At 50.1% G+C, this 20,205-nt stretch overlaps 1 protein-coding gene across 3 annotated transcripts in view; it reads left to right on the top strand.

Moving 5' to 3' along the window:
• Positions 1-20,205, top strand: part of LOC106745919 (sex determination protein fruitless-like) — a 70,117-nt gene that overhangs the window by 47,165 nt on the left and 2,747 nt on the right. Inside the window, exon 5 of one of the 3 annotated variants that reach the window (XM_014621936.1) lies at positions 11,902-19,829. The exons of 1 other annotated variant lie outside the window; for it this stretch is intronic. In XM_014621936.1, the coding sequence (XP_014477422.1) occupies positions 11,902-12,155 (254 nt within the window). In that variant the 3' untranslated portion in view covers positions 12,156-19,829. One more of the 3 variants, XM_014621939.1, reaches the window with a different exon arrangement.

Below are 20,205 nucleotides of genomic sequence, written 5' to 3'. Positions count from 1 at the left end.
TTAATCCTTAGGATAAATCATAGTTAGGGAACAATTCATCGTAAATTGATTTAAGGAAGGAAAATCTCCCGGTTGGTGATTTATATTTCTCTTAGGGCGCCCGATACTTATACGTGTAGAAGCTCGCACACACGTACACACGCCGACACATGTGTCCTATTATGTGTATATCTTCAAATAAAAAGAAAAGAAATAAAAAACACTCATACACGTATGTACGTATACTGACATGTACGGCATGAAACGAAGTCGAAGGAGAGAAACATACGCGGGGAGGGGGCGGGGGTGTAAGACGGACAGATAGACAGAAAGAGAGAAAGGGAGAAATACTCGGCACACACAGTTTCACAAAATATTGAATCGACCCGCGTGGTCGTTCGATTCGGCCGCGGGTCGCCTGGCTGTTATATCGAAACCTTTATTAATTAAACAGAAATTACTACGATATGCTATTATTATTACCACTACTGCTACTGCTACTACTATTACTACTATTATTATTACTACTACTACTACTACCACTACTATTACTACTACTACTACCACTATTACTACTATTATTACTATATATAGGTATTTATATATTTACAACTGCGTGGTGTGGAGTGGAACATTGTGATATAATAGATTGGTGCTAACACCTTATTGAAATTGAGATGAATTTAAAGAAAAAAAAAATCGTGCAATATTGCGATAGTAAAAGTGCGGGGGCGTGGCGCTGTCGCGCGACGGATAAATTACGTTCTCCGGGTACTTTTCAGTGGCGGGAACGAGCGAATAAGGCGAACGAGTGGATAACGTTTCTATTGAATTTTCGAAATCCTCGTTTTACGCCGGGCGGTTCACTCGATTCCGGGCGATGTGTTGTATGTGTGTATATGTGAGAAAGAGAGAGAGAGAGAGAGAAAATGTGTGTCTGCGCGCACCGTTCGGTAACGATCAAATTTCGACGGTGCGATCCGCGGAATGCGATGACTCGACGGCGATACGCGTGCTCACGGCGTCAATTACTCGGATATGCGAAAACGCATTAACCCCGGAATGAAGCCGTCGGGACGGATCGAGTTGTATCGTCGCACAGCGAGCGGAACGGCGTCCCGATGACACGTATGATCTTTGAGAATATCTAATCTTTTAAAACTTAAGAAGTCTCCATAGCAGAACTCGCGATCGACGAGTTTACGAAACATCGGGATATTTCCGATTTGTATCTTCCATTCGGCTACGTTTGACAGATTCTAAACTTTCGATTGCGGCGATCATGATTAATTTCGACGGAGCTTCGTTCCCCGCTGTGCGCCGGTGCATCGCTTTCCACGGACTCGCTCGTTCGGAATTTCGCTTCGAGGGCGAAACGAAGACGCCTCGGGAAATGTTTAAAAAGCGGGCATACGCGGCTCGTATACTTTTCACGTTTTGTTTTTTTGCGCTCGACTATTAACCGCGCGCATACACGAGGAGTAGTAGTACCTCGACTTGATTCGGCCACGCTCGCGGCGAGGCTGAGGTACGGGCGATCATCCATATGTATCCCCGGGATATCGCGTGGATCGGCTCCCGGCGATCGAGGTGACATTCTTACGAGGATTGAATGCGAGAAAAGCGAAGAAAGAAACTATGGCTGTGCAAGTGAACATTATGAGTGTAGTTAAATAGGCGTAGGTGTTACCTAGGGATTAGGCTTAGCTGATAGGGATAAGGAGCGTGTTTTTAGGCGTTTCGTTGTTTTCTTCGCCACCGAGCGACAGCCCCACGCCCCTTTTGTACATTATTAAACTAAATAAAAAAAAGTACTATTATTAATTATCTCTTTATATAATAATATATACAAATTACGGATTATAAAACTAATGATATATATGTATATACACACACGATATATGTATATATATATATCTATCTTCATATATATAAATATATATATAAATATATATATATATTTATTTATATATACATATATATATATATATATTTATATATGTACATTTTGTTATTTTTCTCGGGGGATGAATAAACTGTAATAATTGTAAATCGTAACACAATAGGGGATCAGTGTTCCCCGCGAGAATACTGAGCGTGTTCTACTCATCATTAAAAAAAAAAAAGAAGAAAAGAACTAAAAATAAAATAAAATACATTGAAAATGAATCGGCGCGACTGTCAGACTGAAAGTTGTGATTTTACACGGCGCGTGTAAATATAGAAAAAACGAGCCTCTAAAAGTAGATTCGATGTTATGAACGAACGGCGAGAGGAAGAGAATCGTTATTCGTTGCATTTTCCGTGTGTTGTAAACGCAAAAAGAGAAGAAAAGAAGCGAGAGCGAGCGCGCAAGTGTGAAAGAAAGAGAGAGAGAGAGAGAGAGAGAATATGCGAGAGGGGAAGTAAGAAATGACGAAGAAACGGATGGACAATGAGAGAGAGAGAGAGAGAGAATGAGTGCGTGCGTGCGTTGGTGGGTGCGTGCCTGCGAGAAAACAAAGAACCAAACCACGATCAACGTCCTTCCCCTTCCCCTCCTCTCCTTTCCGTCACATGTCGTGTCCCGCTCCTCTTTTGACGCACGTCGGAAAAATTTGCATCGCCGTCCGTTGCGCGAACCGCCGTTCTCTCTGCGGCAGCAAAGGGTTACCTCGGCCAGTCCCTCTCCGCGGGCTCGTCTCAGAGGAAACGTGTTAAAAATCATTTCGGTGGTCTCCGTCGGAAAATTTAATCGGCGAACGTCGAGTTGCCGTCGCACGGGCAAGCGGAAACGAGGCGAAAATTGCAGCTTACGAATTGCTCCTTCAGACGTCCATCTCTCGGAAACTTTTCTCATCGCGCCGAGGGTCACCCTCGCGCGACCACCGAACGCGTTTTCACAAGCCGAACCGGACGTGAACGGTCGGCGAGATCGAGGGAGCTGAATCGATCGAGAGATCGCGAGGATCGCGAGCGGAACGATGTCGCGCAGACCTTTCGTCGACGTGTGCGTGTCATTCGTTTGTACTCTCCCTATTTTTTTCCTTTTTTTCCGATCATACGTTCTCGGTCTCGGACTATATAACCCGCTTCCTCCCCCGCCGCCCCCTTCCCTTTCGGCCTTTCTTTCCGAACTTCGGTTTCGACTCTTATTTCCCGTCTTTTCTTTCCTTTCACCGTTGTCACTCGTTTCGAAGGTTCGAAAGCTTTCCGACGGTGCAGTTACTTACGGGGACACCGCCGCGGCACTATATATATATATATATATAGATATCATAAAAGCCGATCGATTATAAACACTCGGACAAAAAGGGAGCAAAAATCCGCCGTGCTTTAGGTTCGTCCGTGTTTACGAATAGAGGGAGAGAGAGAGAGAGAGAGAGAGAGAGGGGAAGAGAGAGAAATTTTGCGAACAAACGAAACGGAGGATTGCCGTTTCGATTACGTCCGCACGATCGTCGTCGTCGTCGTTGTCATCGTCGTCGTCATCATCGTCGTCATAGTCGTCGTCGTTGCCGTTGTCGTTGTTTTCCGGATGCGAGAACGACTCGAAACGGCGACAGATCTCGAGATGACGTCGATGGCCGCGACGGAGACTCGGAGCGACGGAGCGACGGGGGTGCTTTCGAGAGATATCCTTTTATTACATATATGAACGATCGTTTGGCTCGAGAAAAAGAAGAAACGTACAATAGGCGTATATATTTAACAGAGAAAACGGATAAGAGGGAAAATTTCGCAGAGGAACTTCTGACCATGCCGATCGTGGGAGTGAAAAAAAATAGTTAAGGCGTAACCGATTTTATTACGAAAAATTATTCTTACTACTACTTCTTATTGTTATTACGATTATATTCTTATCCTTATGGTTATATTCTAACATAAAGTCTCTTATGTTTACAATTGCATTATTATATACATCTTTAATTGTAGTGTAGATAATACGGCTGATGATGATGATGATGATGATGATGATGATGATGATGATGATGATGATGATAACGATGATGATGATAATGATGAGGATGATAAACAAAAAATGGAGAATTAATCACATGTGCATTTAATGTATTTCATACTAATTTTTTGATTAAACATAATTGTGTGTTAACCGAGCCGTCTACCTTTCTTTTTTCTTCCAGATCATTTTTCTCCCTTTTCACGCGATGCGCGCGTACTTGCCCGTTTTCGTTTTCCCGCTAATAATTATTCGCGATTTTACGCCTGAACGTACACTAAGCTCCAGTGGAACTTGAACATTTACTGTGTCAGAGCTCGCTAATCTTTTTAATCCTTTCTCCCCATCACGTCTGGATATAATATGATATGTGATGTGATATAATATACGATATGATATGATGCGATATATCAAGCTGTCGAAATGACAGATAAGCCGAATAACGAAGAGTCGCAACATATATGCACATGCAACATATATGCACATCCAGATACGATAAGAACGATTAGAAAGACTTAGAGTGGGGCGATTTAACGAAGAAATAATTAGTAAGTTTTTCACTAATAAATTTTAAGGCTTTATTCATTAAAGCTCAATGAATCGCGTTTCCCTGAATCCCCGAACGAAGAGACACACCGTGCGCGCTGCGACTAGATTGCACGTCTTGGGAAAGTCGCGATCGTTCAGTCTTCGAAAATGAACCGGCGACCTTTTCGAGCACGAGCACGTAGACACTAAGCGCGATTGCATATCCGACGTTTATTTTCGCGTGTGCGATAATGTGGGATAATTCGTTGCCCGTACGTCTCGGGCGTGTCGTGGCAGCTACGTAATCGTAATCGCAGACGAAGCGCCATCCCAGGAATCACGTTCAATTCAAACCGGCGAGAAGACACAACGACACCTAATCATTTAAGCTGCGCCGAAATACCACCGTCGACTACCGCCTGCGATAACGTTATTATTAGCGCGAAATAATTTGAAGTGACATTAATGGCTTCGTCGATTATTCCCGTCGCCCATCGTTGCAATCGGACCGGCTTTATCGATGCGCAAGAACGACTTTCCGCTTTTGATCTGTGTGACATTTCGACGACTTTACGATATACATATGTAACTCCGCGTATATGTGTGTGTGTGTGTGTATGTGTGTGTGTGTGTATGTGTGCCTGTGTGATTTTCTAACCGGTAAGAGAAGAAGAGCGGACGGGAATATGCCGAATCTTTGAGAGAGCTGAAAAGAGAGTTCTAAAACGCGCATTTTGCATCGACGCAATTTGCCGAGCTGCCGAGAATCTATACCGATATAAATGTTACACACAATGTGACACAAATGGTCGCAATTCGACTAAATGATGAACCGATAGGTGAAAATGCGAGCTTGATAATCCTATCGCTAGAAGAAAGAGTTAAATTTGTTCAAGAAACTCTTTTCCATCTTCTCCTTTTAAAGAGATCAGGGCGGTCCCGAGACTTTGGGATTCTAGCGTCTTCGGTATACTTTCTCGTGTTCTCAAGTCGCCGGACTCCGACCGGATATGATTGATTGGATTCTCTCAGCAGCGGGAATCCGCGGATCCCGTCTGGACACACTCGACTTGTCGTCGAACGTAGGTCAGTAGTCGATGCTCGTCGGGGCGAGAGAAGACGGTTAGACGCGACGATAGAGCAGCCGCTTACATTTCCAAGTCACGTGTGCGATCTTATCAGGGCTCCAATTTTATGTCAGCGTGTCGATACGTATGTACAAGTTGTTATATAGCGCGACGCGCTCCGAGTTCGAGAGTATGTTCTTCTTCTTCCTCTCACCAGTCACTGTGGACGTCTCTCGTCACCGTCTTCCTTTCTCCTCGTAGAAGAGAGAGAGGGAGACTGCCGGGCTTTTTACAGTTCCCGAAGTTCGTGGTGTTATGCTTCCCGACACGGCTCGTTCCCGAGGATTCATACGAACGCGAATGGGGCTTCTCCGTGAGAACGTGTCGCCGTCGCGTCGCGGTTTCTCCCCGGATGCGCGCGGGAAGCTGTGCGGATCTTGATAACGTCGAGATTCTCTGTTCTTCTCGTTCGATCGATCTTCTCTCCGATGCATCGCCGATATTCAGCGACATCGTTCGATCTTGCCGCGAGGAGGATCTTGTCCGTCTTATCGCGGGTTCCAAGCTGCGAGCCCTCCCGCGAAGTCTCAGACCTGCTGAGATCCTCGATTCGAGTGCATTCCGGCGCGCTCGAGTTCCATGGATGTACCGATCTTCCGGCTCGCTGGGCCTCGGCATCTTCGATTATCCCGGCCGACCTTTGATCTCACGCACTTTCGAGGCCCGATCCTCACTCCGAACTGTCCCGCCGACTGCTCACGCATCGTTATATACGTACACGCACACGCCCGGGGAAACGGACAGACTGGAAGAACAACAACCATTTGAGAGTGATCTTAGAGTCGACGTTGACGGGGGAGAGGGGCGGGAGGAATTTTTCGGGCGATGGAAAAGTGAGAGGGGGAGAAGGGGAAATTCGCGAAAGAGAGAACAGAAGCGGAAATAGAGCGATGACACGCGCTGCTAAGAGGAGGAAGAGCGGATGATGGGGAAGGAGGAGGAGGAGGACGCCGAGTTCGGGGTTAATTCGAGTGCTTTGCTGACGCTGTGGTTTCTGTTGTTGCAGAGCTGAAAAATTGGCGGATATCACAGATATTTGAGAGACAGAGTAACAGCGACGAGAGGAGGCGGTGCTCGTTGTGCGGTAAGGTCGTGACGAACGTGCGCAATCACTATTACGTGCATTTCCCTGGAAAGTACGCCTGCCCGCTCTGTCCGGCGGTGTACACGCGCAGCGACACCCTGCTCACGCACACGCGCACCAAGCACGCGAACGCGCAATAACGTATGCACCAGCGAGCCGCGTACTTCAAGCTGCGGGTCTAGTTCCACTGCCTCCTCCTCCTCCTCTTCTTCTTCTTCTTCATCATCATCATCATCATCATCATCGTCGTTATCGTCTTCCTCCTCCGTCTCGAACTCGCAGCCGTGCGTATGCATCGGGCAACGGCCGCCGATCCCGCCGTTAGATTAACGAGATTACGAGCTGCTTGAAAAGCGAGGAGCGCCTTGTGGCCGTATAAAGGAGGATCCTTTGGCGAAAGAGGTCCAAGGAGACGCTGTGTTACCGAGACGTAGTGAACCCGCGTCGCCTCGGTCGGCCGGAGCTCCGGGAATTTTAGTATCCGAGGATACTCTCTCCGGCTCGAGGATCCGAGACGCTGTGAGTCCTCGCTCCATTAGGGACGCTTCGGAGGACATGAGAGCGATTGCGCTCGCGACACGAAGCTCAGGAAGCCGTGTCCGCTCGTCTCTCTCCGCTCCCTTGTCTGTCTCTTCCGAGCGGTCGATAATCGACGTTGCATTTAACACCACCGAGTCTCCCTTCGTCTTCCCCCAGCCCCTCGTTCGGGGGCGTACTCCTTCGATAATCGTAAGGACCGTGTGATTTCACCGTGTAAATATTAGCCCTCGCCGTCCTCTTCTCCGCCCGGCAGTCTGTCTCACCCTTTCTTCCTTCTCCTTCTGTCTCTTATTCCGTCGCCGTTGTCAGACACCAGCGAGTGTCCCCTCTTCTCCGGATCCTCCGAGCGGCTTCGCGCCCGGTCGTGTTTACACGACCGCGCTTTAAAATTTCCCGGACTCATTATTCGGCCGACGCGCGCCCGGATCGCACGATTTCACACGGACGGGACGGAGGAGGAGGAGGAAGAAGAAGAAGAAGTCGTCGTCGTCGAGGTGCCGCGAAGACTCTCCTCTTCCGCAATCACGATTACTCTCGAGCTCTCTCCGAGTGGATGTGACGAAGGACGGGGAGACAAACGGCCGGGTCGCGGCGATCCTCGCAGGGCCGTTCCCGTAAACGTTAGTCAGCGGCAAGCCGGGGGGAGGGCGACCTTCTTCGGGACGAACGTGGAGCAAGGGGTGGCAATTAAACCTCGGTTAGCTTTAATTGATGTTCATGGGAACGAGCTGCAGGTAGCTGCGCGCGATTACAGGCCCATCGGCCTGCGTCTAATGTACGGCACGTTATTAGCTTTCCGCATAAGCTAATATACACAGGCAGCTGATATACGCGGCGACAGTTTGCCGTATTCGATGCACATGCGGCGAGCGCTCCTTCCGGCGTACATCAACCGCAAGTATTCCTCGACGAAGACCTCGCTTATTGCTGCTTTTTCGTTCGAACAACGGTGGACAGTTGACGCCGCAGATGATGAAAATTCATCGCGAGATCAACCTGTAAGCGGCCACGTGACTTTTTGAGGAATTGAACTAATTGCTGTTTGTAGCTGAGGTTCTTCGGTGTTATCGACACTACTTCGCTAAATCCAAGAGTGAGTGGTGGAAGCGAGTTACTGAAAGCGGACAAAAACGAAACGGAGAAACATATCCCGGATATGGTCTAGTTAGACCAAGATAGGGCCCAGTTTGGTTTGCAAATCTGGCCCTAATTTGTACGAATGTTGCACTTGTAGAGACTAGACACAAGTGAAGACAAATTTTGGAGAACCTTTCCAGTTCCCGTTTCAAATTTCTACCCGGGATTCGTTTATTCACGAGCCGGTTTGACCCTCGCGCATGCACTTGCGGGTTAAACCGTTTCGTCGTCTGCCAGCGGGGGGAGAACACTCGCTCTGGTAAACCTCGATGAGCGAGGAACGCCTCGATCTTCGACGAGGAATACTCGCCAAATGCACCTGTCGTCGAGTCATCCGCTGCGCCGATTCGCGGATCAACAGGCTGTCAGTTTCACGAGTCGCACGCGAGAGAGTAGGTCCCCGTAGGCCTCTGCGTAGACATGTAAAACGCAACGTAGATCCGCGGCTCCGCTTAGTGACACGCACACACGTACACACCGGCGGCCCCGACTCTCTTCCGCCATCGAGATGCCAAAGACAGTTCGGAGAGGAGGTGTACCGTTACGTACCGGCGCGTTACGCAACGATGCGAACGCCGCGTTGGCGTTTCCCAAAGAATAGTCGAACTTCACTCTTCTACTACTTGTACCTTCGGCCCCCCCCTCCGGCCGAGGCCGAGGGGGCTCCCCCATCGAGTCGTTCATCAGTCATTCCGCGAGTTTCTCGCGAAGCACCGGCGATTCGTGTCATCTTCCCGTGGAACGCGAGAGCGCTCGATCGACCGGTCCTGCTTGCCATCCGGCCGCTCCCTTCGAAACACTCGAACGGCAGCCGTAATGGGCGCTTTTTAACGATCGTATGAATAATCGCTCGCGTACCCCGCGATGGGAACATGATACGAATCAGCTTCGGCGCGCGCGCGTATGTGCAGTTTCGGCTGTGCGACTAATGGCCAATTAGAGTTAAGGAGGATCGAGGTTTCTTTGTTGAATGTAGACGCATTATGAGGCTATTCAGATTATAAGAAAGATGTAATATATATAAATATGAAAATATATTAATATATATACATATATATATATTGTACGATAAAATAAAGGAGAGTTGGCATCGTGATCGAGGATTTTGGAGGATTTCCCGCGAGCGAGAGAGGAGCGGGAGCGCGCACGGCACTCGAATGCCTCCGATAATTTCGCGATATCGATTAGAGCTCGGCAGAAGCTACCGTAGACTCGGTCCGCAGTGTGGATTATCGGATGCTTCGTTCGCAGGTAATCCGTTTCGATAATCGATGCGCGCGGCGTACCTTTGGGGGGTGAACTGGTATTTGATGGGACCGCAACACCTAGTCAGACCGGCTGTTCCGAGGTGCGCGCAAGAGCGGTATCACGCTGTATCGAGCAAAGGGCTGATCTATATGCAAAGTAATAAAGTTCACGCTTCTTCGTCGCCAGTCTGGTAGGTGCCAAGGGAGCTTTGCGTAGGACGACATTCTTGAACAATATTTGTCCGTTTACTCGCATCGTGTATATGTACATCCGCGTGGATCGGGGAATTGAGAAGCTTCTTATCTGGTTTATTCCACTTCCCCGCCCGGAATCCCGGGAATTTCGTGAAATTTATACCTCGAGAAGCGATCGTTAATTATCCACGATGTTGAATGGTTCGAGCTGATAATCACTCGCGCGTCGATTAAAAAGTCGCGCGATTAAAAACTTCCTTATTTAGTCCCTCCCACATATTTCCCTGCACGGAATTCGTAAATATCATGTAATATCCACACCTGGAGAAAATTACCATCAATTATCCACGATGTAAGATTCGTGTTGGTATCTGTGCATATGCAAGTTGCCCGCGATTGAAAAGTCGCGTGACGGAAAACTCGCGTCGGAATCTGAAACGGAACTACAAATTCTTTGCGTGAAAAAAAAAACCGGAATCCGAGTGCAGTTATTTCTGCTGACGCACACGCACACACGCAGCCAAGCACACAATCAGTTACCGTTCCGACGTCACAATACACACCCGGTCGTGACTTTTTGATCGCATTGTACGCGAGATGGTGCGCGAAGTTCCCGTCGCCGGCGAGACTAGAGACAGCCACCATCTCGAGCGTGTGAACTTCCTGCATCGCCCGGCACGGATTATCGGAGGCGACGAGCTCCGTCGCGGATAATCCCGCAATAACATCGGCAAACGTTCGGTTAAGTATTTTTCTCCTCCGTGTGCTCTATGTGTATCTCACCTACCTACTGTATACCCGCGCGTTATGTCGCCCGTGAGTACATCTCGACGAAGCCGCCGTGAGAGCTTAAGAACCGAGAAGGGTACGTGCAATCCGATGATTCTCGCCGATCTTCCGCGAGCTTTATAAAGTGACACGATTCGCGGATATCCGAGAGAGAGAGAGAGAGAGAGAGAGCACGAGCGCACGTGGGCGCGTACATCCTCGCACTCGAGGATCCGGCGGGTACCTGAGAGACATTTTCAGGTGTCTCTCTCGAGATGTAGAGACGCGCTATTTTTACCTTTCCACCTTCCCCACCACCCCCTTCCGGCCCGCCAGCCCGTCGACGTGTTCTTCGTGCTTCCACGGCGGGCACCAGAACGTGAGTATATACCCTGGGACGCTTGTGGAATATCTGCGCTTGCTGGAGACTGTGAAAGAGAGGAAAGGTGAATGGTGATCTCGTGCGTGTGTACTGCGTTCACACATGACCGAACACACTCCCCCCACCCCGATCACTTCCGACTCGCTCTGTCTTGCTTTGTGACGTTTCTCCCGTTCGTTTTCGGCGCGCAGGCCGGAATTTCCTCGGAGAGTTCCGCGAGCGAGCGCGAGCAACGTCCGGCTGACTCTCCGGCGAAATTCGGCAATCTCGGGCCGGCAGAAAATTCGAGTCCGCTGCGGGAACAGTGTCGGGTTTTCTCGCGTGCCCGAAGCAACAATTCCGAGTCGAAAATTCGCATCGCCCCGCGAGGAATCGCGCGGAGGGGACGCGTCTCATGTTTCGCGAATCTGGAGCAAGCATGCATTCTCGTGATACATCGGCGCGATTCTCCGTCGTGTGCGAGTATCGATGACATCGGGTTACATCACGAGAGGACGTCACCGGCCGCAAGCCCACCGACCGTTCACAAGGACACTGCGCCGAACGAACACACACGCACACACACACACACACAAACGACCACTCGCCTCGCCGAAGGGTCCGAGTATTTCGAGACGTCACCGAGATGGGGCCGAGAGTCTCGAGAGGATCGTGGCGAGTCGAAAATCGAGAAGGACTCGACGAGTCGGAGACATCCTGAAGGCTTCAAGCACGAAGACTCGGGCTGGCTTTCCGCGGTTTCGTCGGCAGGATCTCCGGTTTTCAGGCTCTCACGATCCCGAGACTCCCGACGTGTTCCCCTTTTCCTCCCCCCACAAGGATCCCTGACTGAGGGTCTCCGTGGATTCCGGACACGCGGAATCCCCGGATCTCGGGGTCACGGGAGGAATCCGTGCGCGGTTAAACGCGAAGCGACGGCGTGCTGCTCGCGCTTGGTGTGCACGAAGGGCATGTAGATGCTGTTGGGTTTGCAGGTACGATGCCGAGCGTGCCGGTCGGCCTCTCTTATCACGAGATGTTCGCCGTGTCGCTTGGCAGCCCGGCGCTGTGGAGATGCCGCGCCTGCGGGAAGCAGGTGACCAATCGTTGGCACCACTTCCACATACACACCGCGCAGCGCTCGCTGTGCCCTTATTGCCCGGCCACCTACAGCAGGATCGACACTCTGCGCTCGCACATACGCACCAAGCACAGGGACATGCTGTTCGCCGGGAAGGGGTCCTTGTAGAGGACGGTGATCGCCCCGCGAAGGAAGCGGCCGCCGCCACTTCCGCCGCCGCGTCTGCTCCACGAGCGCCCGGTCGCGCCCTTCTTCGGCTTCGGGCTGCCCTGACCGTCCTTCCTCGAACCGACGAGGTACCGGAGGCCCGAGTGGTGAAAACATCCTCAAGAGAAGGAGGAGCAGGAGGAGAACGCGGACTCTTCGGCGGAAAGTGCTTGGGATCTCGCGGCGAATCCTCGCTGGAACTCGATTCCGATCCCACCAACCACGATCTCGCGGGTCCCGAGCATCGTTCTTCCCAGGGGGGGGGGTGAGTGTGGTCGGAAAGAGTGCACCCCCTCCTGAGTTCACGGCGGCAACAGCGGCTGGATCATCATCGGCTGTGATCCGGTCCGAGATGGTATAATCGATTCGCGGGGCGAATCCGTTCGACCAATGGCCTCATTAGCGATAATTGTTTGCCGGTTATAATAATCACGTTTGTCGTCGTCGTCGCGTCTTCGGAAGCCGCCGCCGCGCCGCCGGAGTGGGAAGGCGCGAGAGGGTGAGAGAAAGGACGGTTATCGATCACCGCGCCCTCGAAACTTCCGTCACATCTCGTGAAACGTGGCACGAACGAAAGGGCGACGCGGCGCAGCGAGGGGAGGGAGAAATAAATAGGGCAGGAGATCTATCGACGACGTGCTCTCACGCGCTGACGGTCGGGCGGCGGTGCATGGCTGGCACGAAGTCAGAATTTTGCGAGGACAATCGATCGATAGGTAACGCTTCGAATAGTTTTCGCGAAGACTGTGGCGAGGTGTGGTTCGGTTCTCTCTCGTCGGGGAGGCGGCCGCCGTGAGAAATTGCGGCCGGGCTCGCCCAGGAATCGTCGGGCTCTCCCGCGTGTTTTCCAAATTTCGCGGAGAGAAAGCTCCCCCCGGGCTCGCGTCCGATCGTTTCGCTCTTTCTTTTCACAACGACTCTTCGACGATCGTTGTCCGAGTTCTCGAGTCATCGTTTCTAAAATTAGCCGCGCGAAACGCTCCCGGAAAGCGGAAATTTCATATTAGCGCGATCAGCGCGGTCGCAAGGCGAGACGGGAAAAACTCTGAAGAAAGCGCTTCGTAATCATCGATTACGACCGATGATTCGTCGCGGACTGCTCCGCGACGTCCGGTCGCGATGTCTCGCGGTTTCTCCGACGGTCCGCCCCCTCGAAGACGTTACCACAACATATTGCGCACACGTCGTTGCAATCGTCGCTAGAGATCGGCGAGAGAATTCGTTACGCTTCGTTGACTATTGATTTCGATCGAGAACCGTCTCTCTACGTTTGTCGATGATTCGACGGCACAGTCGAGGTAAGGTAAGGCGAGAAGCGACGAAGAGGGAGGAGAAGGGATGCACGGTGAGGGAACGCCGAGGCGTGGGCCACGCGAGCGCTCACGCTTCGATGTCAAACGGTTCTAATTATATGCAATGGAAGGCTGAAACGCGCGCTGTGATCTTCGAACACCGAAACAAAAATGAAAGAAAGAGAAGGAGAAATTCTTTCAAAGGGTACTATGAATTATTATCGTGATAGCGACCATTATCACTGTTACGAAAAAGAGAGAGAGAGAGAGAGGATCCTATTAATCTTAATATTATTTTCGCTGCGCGATCGTGCGTATTATTATTATGATTATTTCTCACGATCGATTCCTGCGTTGCCAGAGACACAAGCGATCTACGTGTGTGAGTGAACGAGAGTGAGAGAGAGAGAGAGAGAGAGAGAGAGGTATATGCATACGCACACTCCGGTGAACCTCGGTATACGAAAACGAATTCCTCACCCCCCTCATGTTCCCAATTGTTTTAATCGCTCTAATGTCCAAAGACTGGGCCCGGAAGGTCCGGACGAACGATTTTAGTCACTTAGACCGTAAGAAAGTCCCGAGGGAACGAACGTACCATTTTTTTTTTTTTTTATTACGGACCCCTTTACACGTTTTCTCCCTCGCTTGGCGGGCTTTTATCGGACGAGACCGCGAGGATCGGGAGACGAAGTGTGTCGGAATATCTAGGAGCGTAAGTTTTTCTGTTTTTAATTAATCAAGACCCGCAGCTCAGTTTCGTCGTGAGCCTCTACGTCTTCGTCGTCGTCGTCGTAGACCGAGGATGGCGGTATGCGAACACGATAACGCGCGACAGAGACGTTCAATACGTCCGTAACAGTATTACAGTATACATGTGCGTGTGCAGATACGTTCCGTGTAAAAAAATACTTCGGCGGCAGCGGTGATGATGGTGGTTGTGGTGGTGGTGGTAGTAGTGAACGGCGGTGAAACCGCCGCGGGAAAAGTTCGAGCAGTACCGTTCGATGGACGCTCCGCGTCGAGCTTCCTCGCTTTACGCCGCAGAGAAGGCAGCGAGCATCGGGAACTTCGTTCGGTCTTCACGTTTCGTCCATCGCGCGGTCGCACCGTAATAAACGAATCGGGCTCGAGTGCGCGTTTCGCGCTGTAATATTGTTGTTGTTACGTCGACTGGAGCGACCTTATGATCCGAAAAGACGATTCAACGGGCGCTTCGCGAGCTTCCACGCGCGAGCCGGTTTTTGATAATCGCGTTATCGGGGGAGAGAGAGAGAGAAAGAGAGAGAAAATAAAAAAACCACAAATCGGGGCTCTTCGAATGTTTGACGCGCGATTGCCAAAATCGATCACCAAGCGCGGGAATCCGAACGGACGCATCCTATTCGTCGATTCCGTGCTTCTTCCAACCATCCGGATCCGCGGAAAGCTTCGAATTTCATCGACACTCCGCTTCTCACCGTAATCGCGTTCGAGACCAGCCCGAGTGTCTCGGAACTGTAAATATCGGGTAACGAACTGTAAGTCCATCTAGACCGCTCGGGAAGGGCACGAAGAGAATGCGTTAATATTTAGTATAAAAGATTGCGATGCACTCACTTTCCTTTCTCTCTCTCTCTCTCTCTCTCTCTCTCTTCAAATTGCGCGATCCATCTGGGAATAGCGTTGCGCTGTTTGAGGAGCCCCCGTCTTAGATCACTGTCCGCAACGAAACGACGTCTCTCTCGAGACGGCGGATCACTTCAGATATACCCGAACATTTCTCTTTGGACCAAAACTCTTCGTGTAATGAACGGTTGTAATCGCTATCGAGGCTCGTAAAGTACCTAAGCAAACCTCACGCCGAGATGAGAGTTTTTGACGTGTGGTTCCTAAGTTTTATTCATAGCAGCAAGCCAAGTCACAATGGGAGTTATGTGATATATTAGGGGCGGTATTACTAAGGCTAATTACTCGCAGGGACGGACTGGCCGATTAACCTTGTCTCGATGCGATATGGCGAGTGAACGAAGGGAAGAGATGAAAAGGCAAAAAATTAATCAGCGAGAACGTTCACTCGGATCAACGATCACCGAGCTTCTCGTCGATCTTTTCACCGAGGCACGGAAGTTTGTCGAAAAGATCGATACTGAAAGAATGTCCACGGTCTCGCGTGATCGTCCGAGATTACAACGATTCAGGTTTGAAGATCGAACGACGCGCGCGTGAAAACCCTGGACGACGAAGTGTTCTGTGCAGATGTGCACGTCGTGTATTTTTCCGCGTGGTGTTATATTTTATTTGAAAACGCGAGAAACGTCACTGATCGGTCGGTCGGTTCGATCGTGTGTCCAGCCAGTCCGTCCTTGTTGATTGACGCGTTGCGTGTAATGTTTTTCCGAATGCGTGTCGGGATCGCGCGTTTTTCTGCGCGACGTTGTCGAAGACGCGCTTCTCTGATCTCTCGAGGGAGAGATGACACTGCTCGCCTGCGACAAATCGCTCCAGTCTCGGACCTTCGTTGTAAAATCGAGTGTAAATATCGCGGATACTGACGCGGAGCGATCGATACTGTCTACTCTCTACACCGGGTTTTCTTCTTCAATTATTTTTTAATCCCTTTTTCATCTCTTCCTTCTTCTTGTTTTTTATTTTTTTTTTTACGACACGCAAACGTAACGTTAGGGACTCGCTTTAGACTGTCTTTCTGGGCGCAGTACATAAACGCGCGAGCGTCGGCGGACCGGATCCGTTCGGCTCGGAAACTTTTTAGCTAGTCGTCACGAGGATTTGCGCATCGTCTTACGTTCCCGAGCACTCCTCTGATAATAATTGTCGTAGCACGACATTTTATTTCGTCCCCTCTTCCCACTTTGTATCGTACTGTTTTTTTATATCTCGCCTTTGCGTCTTTTCCGCCCGAGGATGCACCCTCGGGTTTCGGGCGTGCGAATGGTCGTGGTTGTGATAAAGGCGGATCTCGCGCGCGCGGTCTTCGCTTTCACGGGCAACGATCTTAGCCGTAGGAGCGTGTCGTCGTCGTCGCATTAATTCCACACGGATAACTAAAAGTAGAATCGGGTCTCGCACGGGTTAAATCGTGCGGCTCTCGCCGGACTCTCCACGGTAAGCTGCACGTCACTGATAACGAGAGACAGGAAGAGGGTGGAGGTGAATGAGAGAACGAGGGGGAGAGAGAGAGAGAGAGAGACTCGTCCGACGTGTACTTTTTCAATCGCGGGCTCGACGGTTTGCGCTCGATTTAAAAAGTTCCGTGTCCGACCAAATTATCGGGTCTGAGTTATTCGAGACGGGATCGCCCGCTTCGCTCCTCTCGCCTCGGCGAGGGTGCAGATGAAAAGGGACATACACACATACACAGACAGGTCCACAAACTCACTACATTGTAAATAGGGTACCGCGGCCGCGAGACTGGAGTGGTGTCATCTCGTGATACGTCCAAATGGAATTGTGACGTTTCCTCGATCAGCGCAGATACGTCATGTCGATCCCATCGGAATCCTCCACACAACTCAAATGGAGCTAGGTAGTACGTATACATATGCATACACCGCGCATACATATATTATGTAATACATAATACGTAGATAGCTATACTCGAGTGTACAGGGCGTGCGTCTCAAAAAGTGTGCTTACCGACGGCTAGGATTATCTCCCTCCGACCGAGGGATTTCGCGCGAACGTTTCCTCGGCGAGAGCTCGATCCTACCTTCCAGTTTCACACGTCGGCAACCTCGAGTTCGTCGACGGTTAAGGCCTACGAATCCGATCATTCCGATGCGCCGATACTAACTGATTTGTCGCGGTGTAAACGGACGGATTCGAAATAGAACGATTCCGAGAAGTCTACGATTGGATCCAAGACATCAGCAACTTTCAGAAATGATAAATTCTCCGATCATCAGCCGACTGTGTCCCGGACACTTCCGTTTCTCTTCTTCCCGGTTTGACATTTTCGCGGGTGCGGAAAAATTCCAGCATCTCACGGATTGAACTCTCCCGGGGGATTGTACGCGCGCGCGAGAAACAGCCTCCGGTAATTGTTACACGCTCTTTGCGCGACACCCCGTACACGTGTCTCCGTGTTGGTGGTCCGGTGTAGCGGAAATGGGGACTTCGAGGACGGCTGTTTAATTTGCTGAGTCTGCCGACTTTCCGATCGATCCGCTGCGCGCGAGGTGTCGCGAGGTAAATATCGGCTTCGTCAAACATGCAGAGCGACGCGGCCGTCGCAGCCGGCTGCGTATCTCCCCGATGCAACTCGTCGCTTCCTTCCGATGCAGCAGCCTTCCGGCCGACGCAGTTGCTTTCTGTCTTCCGTCTTCGCGCGCGTTCCTCACTTCGGTTTCCCTTAGTTAGACAAAGACTTATAGAGAGAGAGTCTCGTTCGTCGTCGGACTGCGAGGCGTCTTCCTCGATAACGACGTCGCACAAAGTCGCAACTACCCGCGCGGTTACTTCGCGTCTGCACCTCGCGACCACGCGGGGGCACTCTCTGGATTTCTCGGAGCGGAATCTCGCTCGAAATAAGGGAAATATGACGGTGTTTTCACTCGAAGCGAAAATATCGCCACTCGAAATCGCGAGGGTGATTGTTTGACTTAAGCTTAGAACGGATCTCGATTCCATACCACCAGAAACAAATGAAGTTCATAGAAGTGTAGATCTTTTTTCTCTTCTGCCCTCGTCGTCACTTTGCGTACCTTTCGTTTCTGTTATCGTCGTTGTACGTATCCTGTTTTATTTCACGCAAGAAAGGGAACTTGTTCCGTTCGTTCTATAAATAAATGAATCTTTCAATCGATCGGAACGAATTTGTTCCCATGGGACACGTGTCAGATTCACTCTTCAGTTTCGAATGAAAATGCTCACTCGATTACTCAGAGCGGAGAATTCACTCCGTACGTGGTGAAAAGTCAGATCGAGTCGCTGTCGTTTTACTTTTCGAGTGAAAGCTCACTCCGAGAAATTTCGAGAGCACGACGCAATCGGACGTTCCTGTACTCTCTCTACGCTACCGCTTGCGCTACACACAAACGCCACAAACAAGTTCCTAGACGCCGAGCGGCGCGATCTCCCGCACCTGGCCACCGACACCGCAATTCACCGAATTATCGCCCTCGATACCAAATGTTCCTTGTTGTTTTCTCGCGAGAATACTCCTGTAAATAGTGAACGTCGATAACTGATGAAGCGCGTGCGAATCGCGAGCGAGGTGAGGTCGAATTCAATTGTGATAAGCTCGAAACGGAGAGTGCGCCCAGCGAACTCTGTCGATCACCGCGATAAGGTTCCAAGGTGTGTACTAAGTTTAAAGGGATTCTTTGTTTCCTTCCTATTTTAATCCCTTTTACGTTATCGTTATCCTTTCTTAGGAGGGAGAGAGAAAGAGAGAGAGAGAGAGAGAGGAGAAACCGCGCCCTCTCCCTTCCTTAACCCGCGTAACTCGTGTCCCACGTCGGAACCTTCTTGGTTCTCTTTTCCCTTTTTTAGTCCAAAGATTTCGAGATCTTTCAGCGAGCGCGCTTCGCGAGCACATCGCGGCGGAATCGCGTCTGTTGTTTCGTGCGCGCTTACAAGCAGATAAAATGCCGACTCGTACAAGTGGCTGACGAATTGCGAATCACCCCACTCCCCATGATCCACCCCCGATTCGTCCTTCCTTCCATCCTACGTCGTCGACGATATCGGCTTGGTAAGTTTCGGAGCCGACGAGCGTATTCTCGTCACGACGGTTAGGATTCGGATTGTCAGTTATTGCACACACTCGATGTAACTACATATAAATATCGATATCAATCTGTCAGTCTCGTGTCTCTTGATGGTACTTAAAACGAAACGGCCCCCTCGGGCCGGCCGCCGCCGCGCTCCACAGCGGCGCGGCCTCGATAATGTTCTTTATGCGCAGTAAGTTAATAAAAGGAAACGGAGAAAAAAGGGAAAACCAGAAAAAAAATAGCAGGAAACGAAATATGGTAAAGAATCTTCTCTCGTAGCACACGTTCCTCCTCTTGGCCCGTGACGTGCCCGTGACTCGAGCACGAATCATTTTTTTGTACATAATAATAATAATAATAACACTATACGACACACAAGCGAGCCGCGCGAGTTCGCGGCTGCGATACTCGAGAGCTAACGATGATAACGCCACTGTGTTGCGTCGCGAGTTGTGTGAACCGACCTTGCGTATAAACTCATTGCTCGTTTATATGCGATGTATTTTTGTGAACAGTATTGAAAGTGCTACTGTTGTACAGTTATCACACACGGTATAAATGTACTATGATGATGTACCTATATTGTACATAGATATATTTAATTAAAGTGAATATGAATTTGTGTAGCCCTCGGGATGCTCAATTCGCCGTCCCCCTTTCTTTCCCGGACGAACACCTTTCCCTGAAAGGTCGGACGGAGGACTCGTCTTGATCCTCGGATGCGAGCCACTCTGATTCATTTTACTCGCCGTGTTCCCTCGCTTATGTGTGAACTCACCGGTAATGCCGAGTCGGAATTTTGGATCTATGTTAAGCTTTCAATTCTGATAATTTAATTCTACTCTGAGCCTGATGATACTTTCGATTTTCGTTTGTGCGGTTTTAGCGCTGAAATAAGTAGTTCAAGGCAGCGTGAAAATTCAATCTGTAGAAATAAAAGTTCAAGAGAAAGGTTGATAAGTGTTGGTATTGTAAAAGTAAATTTTTACTAGTCTATTGACC

This window comes from Dinoponera quadriceps, unplaced genomic scaffold (assembly GCF_001313825.1).
Source record: "Dinoponera quadriceps isolate SergipeBrazil2010 unplaced genomic scaffold, ASM131382v1 scaffold1872, whole genome shotgun sequence".
In the NCBI taxonomy this organism is placed as follows: Eukaryota; Metazoa; Arthropoda; class Insecta; order Hymenoptera; family Formicidae; genus Dinoponera; species Dinoponera quadriceps.
Note: the sequence above shows the minus strand (reverse complement) of the source record. Positions and strands in the feature narration are given on the sequence as shown.